Genomic DNA, 15930 nt, shown 5'->3' with positions numbered 1-15930 from the left:
GCGTTTTCACACCTCTGTACCTTTTGCCTGATGGGAGAAGAGGGAGTGTCCAGGATGTAACTCATCCTTGATTATGCTGCTGGCCTTGCTGAAGTCTAAAGTAAAATGTTTATTATGAGATGTGGGGTAAATATGCCTGATGAAAACCATTAATTCAGGAAGATAACGCTGCAATTCTTGGATAGGTTGTAGACTTCTTTGAACTGTGAACCATGGCAGTGATGTGAAAGTGCCAGTGAGAAGTGGCCACTGTCGAATGTATCTTTTTACTTTCATTCAGGAAGTTGGGCAAGGTGCTGGCGACCTGCTGTGCCTGTTGAGCCAGAGCACCGCACGGTGCTGATCAGAAGAGACACCGACAATGCTTTGCTGGGTAGGATATTTGTCAATACCTGAAAACCTGATGATGTGTAACTCAAAGTATTACCAAGCAATCAACCACTTGTTAGAAAAATAATATGTTTAATGAATTCATTGTGCTATTTGGTCCATTGTGCATCATGGATAATTGTATTTATGCTTCCTCTGCTGTTAGAATTAGCATCTGTGAGCTGCGAGCTGATCAAGTGATTGCCGGCTACACTTTTGAAGTGACCTCAACAGTGGCTGTGATGAGTGAATGTACCGGTGAACTTTGCAAAGTGAGCATGAGAGATGCTGAGCGCTTGGGTTGACAGGACAGTGCGGTCTCTTTAAATACACCTCGTTCTTGAACCCTGCGTATCCTGTGAGTCAGCAGCAAAAGTTATGGTTTTCCCCATAGAGGTCAGATTGCTGTTAACAGCGGAGAAATCATGTGTGACCTCAACACACAATGTCATTAGCTGCACCACTGGTGCTGGGTTATCATGATACACTGACACAAGCAAGCGTCTGGAACAATTTCCCATTGGCGCAGTTTCAAACGGAAATAATTGCTATTGTGATCTACTGCGAGTTAAACCACTTTTGTGCACAAATAAGTCTGACTTCCAATTTGCTGTTGTCGACTGTTGATACAGCTGAATTAGCTGCAAACATGTATTAGTTGTCTATTCACAAAATGCTGGAGTAACTCAGCAGGTCAGGCAGCATCTCGAGAGAAGGGATGGGTGACGTTTCGGGTCGAGACCCTTCTTCAGTCTGAAGAAGGGTCTCGACCCGAAACATCACCCATTCCTTCTCTCCTGAAATGCTGCCTGACCTGCTGAGGTACTCCAGCATTTTGTGAATAAATACCTTCGATTTGTACCAGCATCTGCAGTTATTTTCTTACACTACCTGTATTAGTTGTCTAATCACTAAGTTTTATTATAACTTCGGCAAAAGAGGGATCTTTTTGGTGATCCTGAAAATCAGTTGGTGCATTTTGAAACGATCTTGGACAGCTGGTAAACTCCACTTGGTAAATATGTCTAAGCACAACAATGGCAGTCAAGGGAAATGACTGGAATCTTCTTGTCCATGGAAACTGTGTCACTCTGCAACCTGCACATCTGTCTACCTTGTCTTACAACATCTGTCATTTGCTCAGTAGATGACTGGTTGTTTTGTAGTAAAATTTGTACAAAAGAAATGGGAAATATAAACCTGCATGCAATAGGAAAATGAACTGACTCTGAGTTACTTTGTTTCATGAGAGTAAAGGAGTTAGTGGAATTACTCCTTTAAAAAAAACAACAAAACAAATCATTCCATCTCTTTCATCGGTTAATATCACTCAACACTGGAATTCCCCTCTTTCCTTTACCCTGGGGATTCATTTAGTAGTCAGACGATAATAGCCTCAATGGAAACAACTCAGAGAATTCAATAAACCTTGTCTTGATTTTGTCAATGCATGTTTCAAATAATCCTTTTGAAGATGCGTTTCGAGCTTCAGCTCGTTTGCTTGTATTGATGTTTCCTGATTGATGAACTCAAGGTAAAAACTGGAGAAACGTTTGTCTTTGCACAAGTGAACTCAACAGCCATGGCTCAGCAGTACAAGTCTTTACTTGGGATTGGAGTTCTGGGTTAAATCACTGTTCCAAAAGAGTCAGTGTGTGGTGTAGACCATTACTTCAGTACACTGCTACCTTTTCTGCCCTCCAAAGTACTCTAAAACATCCCATGCCCATAAACCAAAAAAAGCAAAGCCTTCGCCCCATTCTCCAAGACATTTTTATCCCGAAGCTAATACTATACGATGTCATTACTTTATTGCTGTGCACGATGTAGCAGCCATATTCCTTGATAGCCTAACTATGGTTATTTTGGGAAAGGACTTAGTTGGTTGTCAAGTGTTATGAGATGGCCTGAATTGGTTTCAGGTGATGAATTAGTGAATATTTAGTTTAGAGATGCAGCGCAGTAACAGGCTCATCGAGTCCACGCCGACCAGCGATCCCCATTCATTAACACTATCCTACACACACTAGGGACAATTTTACCAAGCCAAGTAGCCTACAAACCTGTATGGCTTTACAGAGTGTGAGGAAACAGGGGTTCCCGGTGAAAACTCACACAGGTCACAGGAGGACATACAAACTCCATACAGACAGCACCCATAGTAAGGATTGAACTCAGTTTGTTGGCGGTGTGAGGCAGCAACTCTGCCACTGTGCCACCGCTGAATGTTCTCAGCTTTCTAATGTTTCAAACATTGGAGGTTCGCATCAGCTCTCTGGTAAAATAATTGTCTGTACCTCAATTGTCAGTATTGGGGAAAATGAGGCTAGAGAACAGTTTTAAAATGCCATACCTGGTGAAAAGTTGTTTAAGGTGCAACTTTAGTTTATTATTGTCACCTGTACTGATAAACAGTGAAAAGCTTGTTCTGCGCACTATCCAATCTGAGAGTAATTTATCTTTTTTCTATTTTGTTTCAATCCCTGGAAAAAAGTGGGCACGTGGGAAAAAGAAGCATCATGATTACTGGTCAGATTCAGGCTTAATAATTTTTCACTTTACCCCACATTCTAAAAGCCATGTGTTTTCCCAAGTTAATAGACTTGTGTGCACCTGCAACCTAAAGTAAATTATGTCTCTCCAATGAACAAAAATAAATCCGGTGTGAAAGAACTTTTATTTGCAGTTTTACTTGAGTCTTGAAGTGAGAACGAGGGTGAGGAAGATGAATTAATTGACCTTCTAGATATTAAACCATGAATATTTCACTGCAGCAAGTGGTACAACAATTTATTTTAGTGGTTTTGCAAATTGTGTTGACTTTTTAATAAATTACTGAGATTTTGTTTTTACTACTATTAAAAAAAAGACTTTATTTCTTCAAAAATGCGCGTTAGGCTATTACTTAACTGCACCTGGTTTTCACAACAAACTTTAAGGTCGGGGAGTCTAGGAGATCAGAGGTTTCTGTGCAGCAAGTCCTGCCATCAGTATGTTTAACAAATAACATTATGTCATGGTTGTGCTACGGCTATTTGAAGGTATTCTTTCACTGCAAATGCATCATCAGAATAATGGTCAGCTGGCTCTCATTCAGATTGCATTGTCATGGCAATGCTGGTCCTTCAAGTGGGTTCTGTTTCTGGAGCTTCATTTCCCAGATTTCATTTCCCTCTTTACACAAGGTTTACCAATATCCAAGGTTATAATGCAAAATTTCACTATTTGTACCGACTGCAGTGTAGATCTCTGAAATGGAAGACCTAGTACGAACTTTCCAATATACCAAATCTCAAGATAGATAATAGACAATAGGTGCAGGAGTAGGCCATCCGGCCCTTCGTACCTGCACCGCCATTCAATGTGATCATGGGTGATCATCCACAATCAGTACCCCGTTCCTGCCCTCTCCCCATACCCCCTGACTCCGCTATCATTAAGAGCTCTATCTAGCTCTCTCTTGAAAGCATCCAGAGAATTGGCCTCCACTGCCTTCTGAGGCAGAGAATTCCACAGATTTACAACTTTCTGATTGAAAAAGTTTTTCCTCATCTCTGTTCTAAATGGCCTACCCCTTATTCTTAAACTGTGGCCCCTGATTCTGGACTCCCCCAACATTGGGAACATGTTTCCTGCCTCTAGCTTGTCCAATCCCTTAATAATTTTATATGTTTCAATAAGATCCACTCTCATCCTTCTAAATTCCAGTGTATACAAGCCCAGTCGCTCCAGTCTTTCAACATATGACAGTCCCATCATTCCGGGAATTAACCTAGTGAACCTACGCTGCACTCCCTCAATAGCAAGAATATCCTTCCTCAAATTTGGAGACCAAAACTGCACACAGTACTCCAGGTGTGGTCTCACTAGGGCCCTGTACAACTGCAGACGGACCTCTTTGCTTCTATACTCAACTCCTCTTGTCATGAAGGCCAACATGCCATTAGCTTTCTTCACTGCCTGCATGCTTGCTTTCAGTGACTAATGAACAAGGACACCCAGATCTCTTTGTACTTCCCCTTTTCCTAACGACACCATTCAGATAATAATCTGCCTTCCTGTTCTTACCACCAAAGTGGATAACCTCACATTTATCCACATTAAACTGCATCTGCCATGCATCTGCCCACTCACACAACCTGTCCAAGTCACCCTGCAACCTCATAGCATCCTCCTGACAGTTCACACTGCCACCCAGCTTTGTGTCATCTGCAAATTTGCTAATGTTACTTTTAATCCCTTCATCTAAGTCATTAATGTATATTGTAAATACCTGCGGTCCCAGCACCGAGCCTTGCGGTACCCCACTAGTCATTGTCTGCCATTCTGAAAGATATGTCCTGTACACAAGTGAATATGGTATTAGAAATTCTGTTTTGCATAAAACTTTGATGCAGCTAAGTGTATAACTAGGTACAAAAGACGTCATGGAGTAGGAAATCTGTTTATAAAAAGATAAAAGAACACAAAGTGTTGGAGTAACTCAACAGGTCAGGCAGTATCCCTGGAGAACACAGATAGGTGAAATTTAAGGTGGGACGCTTTAGACTGACTGGAGGGGGGGGGGAGGTGGGCTCGGAGAGACAGAAGCTGGAAAAGGGTAGAGGTAGGATGATTATCCCCATTCTCACCCCGGTTTAACTTATTAGAGGGTATTTAACCTGAAACATTCATAATGTTTCTGTTCCCACACATGTCCTGACCTGTTTTCCATCTATATCCAGATTTTTTAGATTTACAGCATCTGCAGTTGGTGACTTAATTACCACATTTTCCATGAGATGTACATTACCTTGCAGCCCAATCAATCTGCTTAGAATTTTTGTCAGCTCTCAACCTAACTTATCATGTGAACTGAATTATAATTTTTGGAGACAGTTTTTGTTCATTTTTTGGAAATGCTATTTCTCCTTTTACTGTGTCTTGCCGGCAGAAAAATTGGCTTGTCGAGAAACCCAAATATTCTCTGATGCACTGCAGGGGAAAGAGATGTGCATGGTCTGCCTGACATGGAATACAAATGATTCCTGACTCCTAAGCAACCACTAATGCTTCCAGGGCTACTGGGACCAAACCAGAACCGAGGCTTTACAGAATGGCCCCTGAACTATCTAAAGCAAAGATGAAACAGTTAATGGCTCTTTAATGCAGGTTCCCAGGTTTTACTCTTTCCTCCTCTTTATTTTTTTTCTATTTTCGCATGGCTCTCTGATGAGAAAATTCTGGCTACAAGCCACAGCCAAAAAAAAAGTTGACGCTAATGTTTAATGCAGAGCCAGGTAAATCCACCGAGCTTTAAATAGTAGGCATAAATAAAACTGAATAGAAGCAATGTAAAACAGAAATTGGTACTGAGTTGCAAATGAAAAGGGCATGAGTAGTACAGTAAAATATTGATATGTGCAGCCAGGGCAAGAGTTTTTACTCAGTCCACATCTTTTGGTTTTGACTCGACTGGTTGAGGAGAGGTTATTCACTTCATTCATAGATGCTTCATGTTCATTACATGATCCATCAAAGCAATGCAGAGCGGAAAAATGGAAATAGGAAGCTACCCATCTTTCTTCTATAGGTAACCTGGGTTATGGATCCTTGCATTTATACAGTTTAATGATTTATTTCCATTCTTGGCCAAAAAAGAAAACATAATGATTTTTAAACAAAAATTCTCTCAAGCAGTTAGGATTTGGGAACTCAGTTCAAGTTGCTATTTGAGGCGAAACATAAATGCCCAATTTGACATGACCATGATCACCCAACCAAACATGGATAATGTCTTTTGCCTTCAGAGAAGGCTTAACCTGCAATACTTTATTATTCTCCAAGAAGGGTGAGAAGACTATCTCAATCTGAAAATCATGGACTTTAACTAAAATCACAGCTAATTAAGATATTTGTGCTGAAAGTTAATGTTATCGCAGATATTTAGCAACTCGGCCTTATTGCACTAACAATGAAAACTGGCCCAGAAGAGAGCAACTTGCACTTTCTACATCAGCCTTTCATTATAACCATTAAAAAATGATTATTTTTTCCCCAGAATGATGCATGTTTTTCCTTTACTGATAGGATCTATGTCTGCAGGAAATACTGAATTATTCGCGAAATGCAGTCTTGATTTGGCAATATGATACTATCAACCTCGTATATAACCACGGTTGTGCTTAATAAAACCCAGTAATATACATTGAACCGAGTATAACACAATTCCTTCTAAGGAATGTGATGACAGTTGTCTAGGGTGTGGATACAATTCAGTCATAAATTACAGTTTTGTATCATTAATTTGCTGCACCTTATTTTTTAAATTCAGTTTCAGCCTAAGCTTACTGCCACAATATTGCTCTGTTTTGATCTGAGCAGTTAGGATATTAAAAATGGTGGAAAGGACAATTTGAAAGAGACAGACAATTTATGTCTGACCTCTACTCATGGTGACACGTTTTCTTCCTTTTTTGAATCTTAAACTATTCCTCAGGTTAGCTTTGGAAGTATGGAAGAAAAAAATCCTTCCTAACCTCGGAATATGTGCCGCCCTTTACATTTTTGATCTGTCCAGGTTTGCCTAGCATCTTAAAGTCGTTGTTCATCAAAATCAATTTGAAGGATTTTGTGAGTAGTGGTGGGGAGAGCGAGTGAATAGTTCAGCACAAAGTGACTGCAAAGCATAATTCTACAGGCAGAGATGCAGAATCATTAGGTTTGTGGTCTAAAATAAATAAAGCAAAGCCATGAAATCCAGTGTGGCTAAAGGGATTTAGCTCATGTAGTTATTTTCAGAGCACTGCTGTGGAAATGCTGCATTTCCAGATGTATCAACATCCAATTGAGATGTTAAATGCTCAACTGTCCTCTCATTGCACTTCTTCAACAAATTGCCCAAATAAGCTGCAGATATCTATCCTTAGACACAAAAAGCTGGAGTAACTCAGCGGGTCAGACAGCATCTCTGGAGAAAAGGGATAGGTGACGTTTCTGGTTGAGAAGATCTGAAGAAGGGTCTTGACCCGAAAAGTTACCTATTCCTTTTCTCCAGAGATGCTGTCTGATTCGCTGAGTTACTCCAGCTTTTTGTGTCTATCTTCAGTTTAAACCAACATCTTTAAACAGCAAGTTGCCCATCTTTATCTCATTGCTGTTTGTGGAAAGTGCACCATTTCCTACTTCACAACAGTGACTATATAAGTATTTCATTGGTTCTAAAGCATGATGCCCATGATATTCTAACCAGAAAAATGAAAGATTTTCTATGCAGTAGTGATTACAATTAGGACTTTCATTTAGAACGGAATTTTGTTTCTATAATCTGCTTTATGTGGTTAAATTTCCCAAATTTTTGAGATTAGTATTTGCATACAATGAATTTGATTAAAAATTAATTGCTAAGTATGCATTCACTTGCAATTTCTATGTCAAGCATTGATTCCAAATTATAAGACACAAGAAACTGCAGATGCTGGAATCTTGAGCAAAAGTAAATGCAAGAGCAACTCAGCGGGTCAGGCAGCATCTGTGGAGAGAATGAACAGACAATGTTTTGGGTCTGAAGAAAGGTTTCAAAATGTGTTTTTTTTGTACATAATAAAAGGTTTAGTTGAGTGCACAGATTAAATTGAATTGTATTCTACTCAATTGGTCGAAATCATTCCAATTCTAGATTGGAATCAAGATCCTGTTCCAGTGTCTATCTTTGGAGTAAACCAGCATCTGCAGTTACTTCGCTCAAATCTCTCTTCATTCACGATCTATCTTCTGTAAATATGTCTTTCTGAGTTAACATTTGTTATTCACTCTCTTGTCTCTGGAGGAACCACACAGTGTTTCTTCCTTTGCTATCACGTCCAGTTATAAATGGAAGGGCCAGTTAGTGCTTCAGGTTGAATGGCAACAGACCTAGAAATCATTTTCTGAAGCTAAATGATGTCTGCTGTAATTTACTTTGTTTTTTTTTGTTTTGCTTTGACTGATTAATCAGTTCTATTAAAAAATGCAAAAGATAGAATCACATCGTTTATATTCTCCAATATTGCTCTTTCATCCTTGATGCATTTTTAAAGCAGGATGCATGATATGATTGTTATGGGTAATGAAATGATCCCTTTGAATGCAGTATGCCCCATTATAATTTATAATTGGAGTTAGTGTGGGAATGTGATGCTAACCTGGTATCGAATTTTAATTTCTGTATTTTAACAAATGTTTTTTTTACTATATTCTCATTTTTAAACGCATTTAATTTAAAGCAGTATTTATTAATTGTCCGACATCATTTAATGTTTTTTTAAATTATTTGTTCCATTTTAATCAGGTTGCTGGGATGGGTAATCTGCTTAAGGTCCTATCCAGGGAGATTGAAAACTATCCACATTTTTTCCTGGATTTTGAAAGTAAGTTGTACTGCCGCATATCACTGTACTCTGAGCCTGAGTTTCAGTTCTCACAAAATACATGCGTTGCACAAAATGTTAAGGAACAAATCACTTCTTGAAATCGCTCACTTCTCACAACATAACCAAGCTGATGGTATATTTCCCATCAAAAGCCTTTAATGTTCACCGCATCTTTCTCTTCCCTTCTCTTTCAGAAGGCAAAAGGGGAATTTTCAAGAAATTCTCACTTGCACAGAGTTTGATCAAGGGCCAATTTTTTTCCAGTCTTTGAAAATACGAATGGTCTGTTGCTCAGCTTTTTAATTAAACTATTCTGCGGGCACTGGGGTGTGAGAAGAACTAAAATGATGTTGGTGTTCATAACATTGAACCTTTCCTAAATATTTTTTTCTCGTGGAAACAAAATTATTTGTAATTTTAAAGAAAGGAATTCAAAATGCCAGGGTCTCGACCCGAAACGTCACCCATTCCTTCTCTCCAGAGATGCTGCCTGTCCCGCTGAGTTACTCCAGCAGTTTGTGTCTACATTCAAAATGCCAAGTTTTGTATCGATGTGACTCTGATCGGGGTAATGTGCGGGGAAATTAATTTGACTTAGTTTTATTAAACTACCAAACTAAAAACTTGGAATTGGGCTTCTTTTCAATTAAAATGCTTTTTTGAAAATAAACAGTGGTTTGTTCAATGATTTAATGTGTGATTAGAAACAGTTGATAGCTTTTACTTTATTAACCATTGAATGTACATTTGACAATAATTTTGACCTTTTTAGTCATAATTTGTTTCCATTTCTAAGTAGAAGTTAGTTATGGTTAATAATCCAACAATGACATTTATGAATTTTGTGGTCATTTTGGTTTAGTGGTGAAGATTTTAATGGCAAGAATTATCGTATGCATTCACAAGTCAATGAAATTCATCAACTGGATAATGGTTTATTGGTTTATAACAGACTAAAGCAAATATAAAGATTGTTTATTTCGTGATGGGTGTACTTAGTTCCTTGCATGCCCCTGGAATGACTGGCAAAATTATGAAACCGTTTCGATATTGGCAGGGCATTTTTTGGGCCTTATTTTGATTGACTTAGTACAAATTCTTTCAAACTTTGTCAAGTTAGCTTTTAGTTATTCAATAGATAACAAAGTTGATTGCTAATATCTGCTGAGTTGCAATGGATTTCTAATGATCTCGACCTAAAATTATCTTATACATGGTGCAAATGAACAAAAATAAACTGGGTTTAAGATTTAAATCAACACAGTCCTGATGCCTTGACCGGGGTGCTTGATAATCTAGCATTAGTTAATAGCGTTAGTGAATTGGATACCTTTGATATAGTGGAAAAATATAAACTGCTGGAGAAACTCAGAGGCTCAGCAGTCCTGATGCCAGGGTCCCAACCAGATGGTCGACCATCCCTCTGCCTCCACAGATGCTGCCTGTCCAGCTGAATTACTGCAGCAGTCTTTTCTTCTTCCATACTCTATGCTGTGATTTGCTGTAGACATACTGTGATTTTGTCACAAGCATCCAGTTTCTTGTGACAAAATGTGGTTTTAATTTGTTGGTGTTATTTCGCTGAACAAATGTGTCAATAATCCAGACCTGGAGGATTTATTTATCTATTGAATTAAAATATGAAAGATCAAGCGTCCATCAACACCTGCGTCCGATTTTGATAGTGCTGAGTGGTAATTAATAAGTGTAAATATTTGTATTAACATAGATCTACTGAACATTTTACTTAATCTCCAGAGACCAGTTTACATTTGTTATTCCAAATGCAAACATTGGAAGGGTATAAATTTGGATAACAACCTTGCATAATACAGGCTACTTGGGCATACCCTTTTATTGAATTCATAGTTGAGCACAACAGTATTTAATTGAAAGATTACTGAAGCATTCTTTACTGAAATCTCAATTAGATTTGTAATATATGAACTCGAGTCTTGATTTTAACATGCGACAAAACATGCTTTATTTGACGGTCAATCTTTGTCATTTATATATAGATGCACAGCCCACGGATGGAGAGAGAGAGATTTGGAACCAAGTCAATGCAGTGCTGCAGGATTCTGAGAGCATTTTAACCGAGCTACAGGCTTATAAAGGGGCTGGGCAAGAAATAAGAGATGTATGCCAGCGACATTGATTTATAAAGTGGTGATTTAACTCTAAGGGTGCTAATACAAATGATTTTTTTTTGTTGATTTTGCAAAGATTAGATCCTTCATCCTCTTACTGATTAGGATTTTATTTCTGCAGAAACCTTTTGGAAGGAATCTGGTTTTATTTTGGAACTTGCAAACTTTCATGATCTATTTTAAAAACATTAAAAATACTCTTCTTTGGAGTTTCTTATTAATTAAACTGTTTCCATCTGTCCACCGGGCAAAGTGATTGGAATTATGGGTCAGTAATGTGCATCTCGGGAAGGTGTTCACATATATTAAAGTAACAATGGTCATTTCAGCCGTTTAAGGTTTAGTCAAATAATTTATAATGAATCATAAGAATTATTAGGATTGCATCTTAAATTTTATTTGAAATTTTTTAATGGATCTTAAAAATAAAAATGTGTAAAGTGGGTGTATCCCTGTGGTGTGTGATTTTATCTTCACAGGCAATTCAAAACTCAGGCGATGATCAGCTGCAGGATAGAGCGTGGAATTCAGTATGTCCACTGGTTGGGAGACTTAAGAGGTTCTATGAATTCTCCATGAGATTGGGTAAACATTTTTTTTTTTTTTTTCCGTCTCTATATCAGTTAAGGGAGGGGAGAAACACTGATTTGCTCCCTTGTTTTTCGGATGTTACCTAGAATGTCACATTTACATTGCAGATGCCTTCAATAATAAAAGCTGGCAGAAACAAGGAACTGCAGATGCTGGTTTGCACAAAAGGACACTGGATAAAAGTGCTGGAGTAACTCAACGGGTCAGAGAGCATCTCTGAAGAACATGGATAGGTGTCATTTCAGGTCGGGTCTCGTCTGGTCACAACGTGAAACGTTACCTATCCATGTTCTCCAGATATGCTGCCTGCCTGTTGAGTTACTCCATCACTTTGTTTCCTTCTGCTTAGAATGGTGTCCTGTAGACCATACAAAGTAACATTGGTGAGATTGGATATACCCAAACTTCTGTCAGAAATCGATCTTGGAGCCCTACAGCACACAAGCAGGCCCTTCGGCCCACACATCCATACTCCTCTGTACAGGATACCTCTAGTGACAAAGTAGAACTTGGCACAGGTTTTCCATCTTAAGTTTTCAGGCAAACCTCACCATTCCTCTTTACAAACTGATTGTCAACTATCACAGTGTTGGATTGTGCAAGACTTAATCCTGAAAGCAGGAAAAGTTGTAACAAAAATTAGATGTTCTGCACCGAAGGTGCACCTGATTTAATGCTGCTTTGGCGAACTCAGACCACGAGCTGGTGTACATGTAGCTCTTCTTGATACTTAGTTTACCCATGAGGAGATATTGATAATTTGGGTTTCCTTTACATCACAATTCCTGAAGGTCATTTCATTATAATTTGGGGTAGAGTTAGTTTGTAGTTAATGTATACTTGAAATCTGTTTCCTTTTTTTGTGATATTTCCAATACAGAAAAAGCATTACAAAGCCTTTTGGAGACTTTGACATATCCACCCTACACACCAACTCAGCATCTGGAAAGGGAGCAGGCTCTAGCCAAACAATTTGCAGAGATTCTACATTTTACTCTCCGCTTTGATGAACTCAAGGTCAGGAAACATTGAGAAACTCAAACTGGCATCTATATACTAAAACCCTTTGATTGTTTATTTGTTCCTGAACTACAGCCAAAATGGTAAACGATAGCACAACAATTTGAGGCCCACCTTACTCACTGTCTATAATGTACTATAATCACTATACTGATTAGCTAATTAATTTATTGCATCGTATGGAAGTCGCATTCCCAATCTCGTTGTACCCCTGTACAATGACAATAAAGATATATTGTATTGTATTGTATTGTCCCTTTGGTGCTAATGGAAGAAGTTTCATTGAAATCTGTGTTATATTTTTGAAGTTATTCACATTTTAAAGTTTAAATCTATCTCCTAGGGAGGGAGGGGGGAAGATAAGGGGGGTTGAGGGGGATGGAGTGGAGGGGGGAGGAGAGTGTGCTGCACCAATGCAGGAGAGGTTTGGGCCCATCGGGTCCACTTGGTCTAGTTTTTTAATAAAACACAATGCAGATATGGAACCTAATTTTGTTTCTGCCCTAGATGAAAAATCCAGCCATCCAGAATGACTTTAGTTACTACAGACGGACAATTAGTCGTAACAGAATTAACAATATGCATGTGAGTGGAAGTATTCTATAGGTCATTATGTAATCAGCCAATTCCGTTTTTTGGGCTTTAAGTTTAATTAATGTTCTTGCTTTGTTCCACAGTTCGATTCTGAGAATGAAGTAAACAATGAAATGGCCAACAGAATGTCTTTGTTTTATGCAGAAGCAACACCAATGCTAAAAACACTAAGTGATGCCACAACCAAGTTTGTATCAGAGGTATAAAAGCCAAATTAGTTTATGTGTTATGTTGTGATTTATTAATGATGACCTTAGTCAGAATTGGAACAGTACCTTGTTTAAGTAAGGAAAACATCATTTATTTGACATCCTCAGACTGGGGAAACATATGATTTTGAAGAAGTCCTGAAACAATAAAAGTTTCAGGTGAAATGCTGGATTGCAATGCTAGCAAGCAGACGAGTGAAAGTTTGTACTTGAGCTTGTTTTTGTGTGGGAGAAGAATGGAAGGAGAAACAGTTAACATAATTCACAGGAAAATAAATAAATATTGAATTAAGAAATGAATTATTTGCAGCTCATTCTTGGTAATGTTTTAGTAGCCAATAACAAATGTTTTAGAAGATCACTCTCCTGGGAAATATTCAGAGACTGAGGACACCTTAATTCGTCTACTTTGCCCTAGTTAAATCTGCAGTGTCGAGGGGGCAGGAGGAAGATGGGCCTGGGCTTGGGGATTTATCAGCCTTCAGTCCCATCAGTCTACCCAATACTATTGCTTGTTGCATATCCTTTGCATGCAATGACTGCTTGAAGTCTGCGATTCATGGACATCACCAGTTGCTGGGTGTGTTCTCTGGTGATACTCTGCCAGGCCTGTATTGCAGCCATCTTTAGCTTATGGTTGTTTTGGGGGCTAGTCCCCTTCAGTTTTCTCTTCAGCATATAAAAGGCATGCTCGATTGGGTTCAGATCGGGTGATTGACTTCGCCACTCAAGAATTTACCATTTTTTAGCTTTGAAAAACTCCTTTGTTACTTTAGCATTATGTTTGGGATCATTGTCTTGCTGTAGAATGAACCGCTGGCCAATGAGTTTTGAGGCATTTGTTTGAACTTGAGCAGATAGGATGTATCTATACACTTCAGAATGCATTATGCTACTACCATTAGCAGTTGTATCATCAATGAAGATAAGTGAGCCAGTACCTTCAGCAGCCATATATGCCCAGGCCAGAACACCCCCACCACCGTGTTTCACAGATGAGGTGGTATGCTTTGGATCTTGGGCAGTTCCTTCTCTCCTCCATACTTTGCTTTTGCCATCACTCTGATATGTTAATCTTTGTCATCTGTCCACAAGACCTTTTTCCAGAACTGTGGTTGCTCTTTTAATTATTTCTTGGCAAACTGTAACTTGGCCATCCTATTTTTGCAGCTAACCAGTGGTTTGCATCTTGCAGTGTAGCCTCTGTATTTCTGTTCATGAAGTCTTCAGCGGACAGTCATTGACAAATCCACACCTGACTCCTGAAGAGTGTTTCTGATCTGTCGGACAGGTGTTTGGGGATTTTTCTTTATTATAGAGAGAATTCTTCTGTCATCAGCTGTGGAGGTCTTCCTTGGCCTGCCAGTCCCTTTGCGATTAGTAAGCTCACCAGTGCTCTCTTCTTAATGATGATCCAAACAGTTGATTTTGGTAAGCCTAAGGTTTGGCTGATGTCTCTAACAGTTTTATTCTTGTTTCTCCGTCTCATAATGGCTTCATTGACTTTCATTGGCACAACTTTGGCCCTCATGTTGATAAACAGCTAGAAAAGTTTCCAAAGATGATGGAAACACTGGAGGAAAGACTAGGTGCTGAGAGCTCTCTTATGCCTGCATTAAGGAGGCAATTAAACACACATGAGCAGTTACAAACGTGTGTCCCAAACATTATGGTGCCCTGAAATGGGGGGACCATTTATATACGCAGCTCTAATTTCTACTTGGTGAAACCAAAATGTATAAAGGTGGCCTTTAATAAAATCTGACAATGTGCACTTTAACCAGATGTGATTTTTTTCCTATTACAAATTTCAAATTGTGGAGTACAAAGGCAAATAAATAAATGATGGGTCTTTGTCCCAAACATTATGGAGGGCACTGTAAATTCTTGATTAGTACAGGTGTCAGAGGTAATGGGGAGAAGGCAGGAGAATGGAGTGAGGAGGGAGAGATAGATCAGCCATGATTGAATGGCAGAGGAGACTTGATGGGCCGAATGGCCTAATTCTACTCCTATTCTTTATGAAAACAAACTGGCGGGTCAATTTAATCAAATGGCTGCCAGGTGATTGGCAAGGCTTGAATATCCTCATGGGCTGTAAGCCGAAGTATGGGGGTAATCTCTGGCAACAACGCATCTCTGCTGGATGAGCTTAATGTCTTTTTGCACCTGTTTTGAACAGGCAAACAAGGCTCCACCTTGGAACATGACACCATCCTTGCTGGCTCTGTCCCATATTTCTCAGTGACACGTCAGATCTGCATTCACGAGGGCAAACTCCATGAAGCAGCCGGCACGGTGAGAGTCCCTGGATGGAGTCATGGAAATCACGCTCCGATTAACTGGCCGGAGTCATTGTCTTCTGTCCCTACCTGCTTCAAGGAACCCTCCATCATTCCAGCCCCCCCTCCAAAAAAACATAATCTTTCTCAGCAGATTTAACATTGACCCCAATAAAGTGATTTGAAAGATTAGATGTGGCCCACATCTGCACCAGTCTTCCAGATAATGTAGCTGCCTGCAATCTGCATACAGGAAAAATAGATCTATGAAAGACGCACTACATGCAGCCATGGATCACCTTGACAAATGAGCACCTACGTCAGG

The 15930-nt window shown here is 39.2% G+C and overlaps 1 protein-coding gene across 3 annotated transcripts in view; it reads left to right on the top strand.

The window, feature by feature from the left end:
- fam49a (family with sequence similarity 49 member A) overlaps positions 1–15930 on the top strand; it is a 158233-nt gene that overhangs the window by 128085 nt on the left and 14218 nt on the right. For 2 of the 3 annotated variants that reach the window (XM_078399282.1, XM_078399281.1), the window contains 6 exons: positions 8678–8756; positions 10778–10899; positions 11389–11494; positions 12381–12517; positions 13028–13105; positions 13198–13314. In XM_078399282.1, the coding sequence (XP_078255408.1) occupies positions 8687–8756; positions 10778–10899; positions 11389–11494; positions 12381–12517; positions 13028–13105; positions 13198–13314 (630 nt within the window). In that variant the 5' untranslated portion in view covers positions 8678–8686. The remainder of the gene's footprint in view (positions 1–8677; positions 8757–10777; positions 10900–11388; positions 11495–12380; positions 12518–13027; positions 13106–13197; positions 13315–15930) is intronic. The other variant, XM_078399283.1, reaches the window with a different exon arrangement.

Source organism: Rhinoraja longicauda, chromosome 5 (genome assembly GCF_053455715.1).
Source record: "Rhinoraja longicauda isolate Sanriku21f chromosome 5, sRhiLon1.1, whole genome shotgun sequence".
In the NCBI taxonomy this organism is placed as follows: Eukaryota; Metazoa; Chordata; class Chondrichthyes; order Rajiformes; family Arhynchobatidae; genus Rhinoraja; species Rhinoraja longicauda.
Note: the sequence above shows the minus strand (reverse complement) of the source record. Positions and strands in the feature narration are given on the sequence as shown.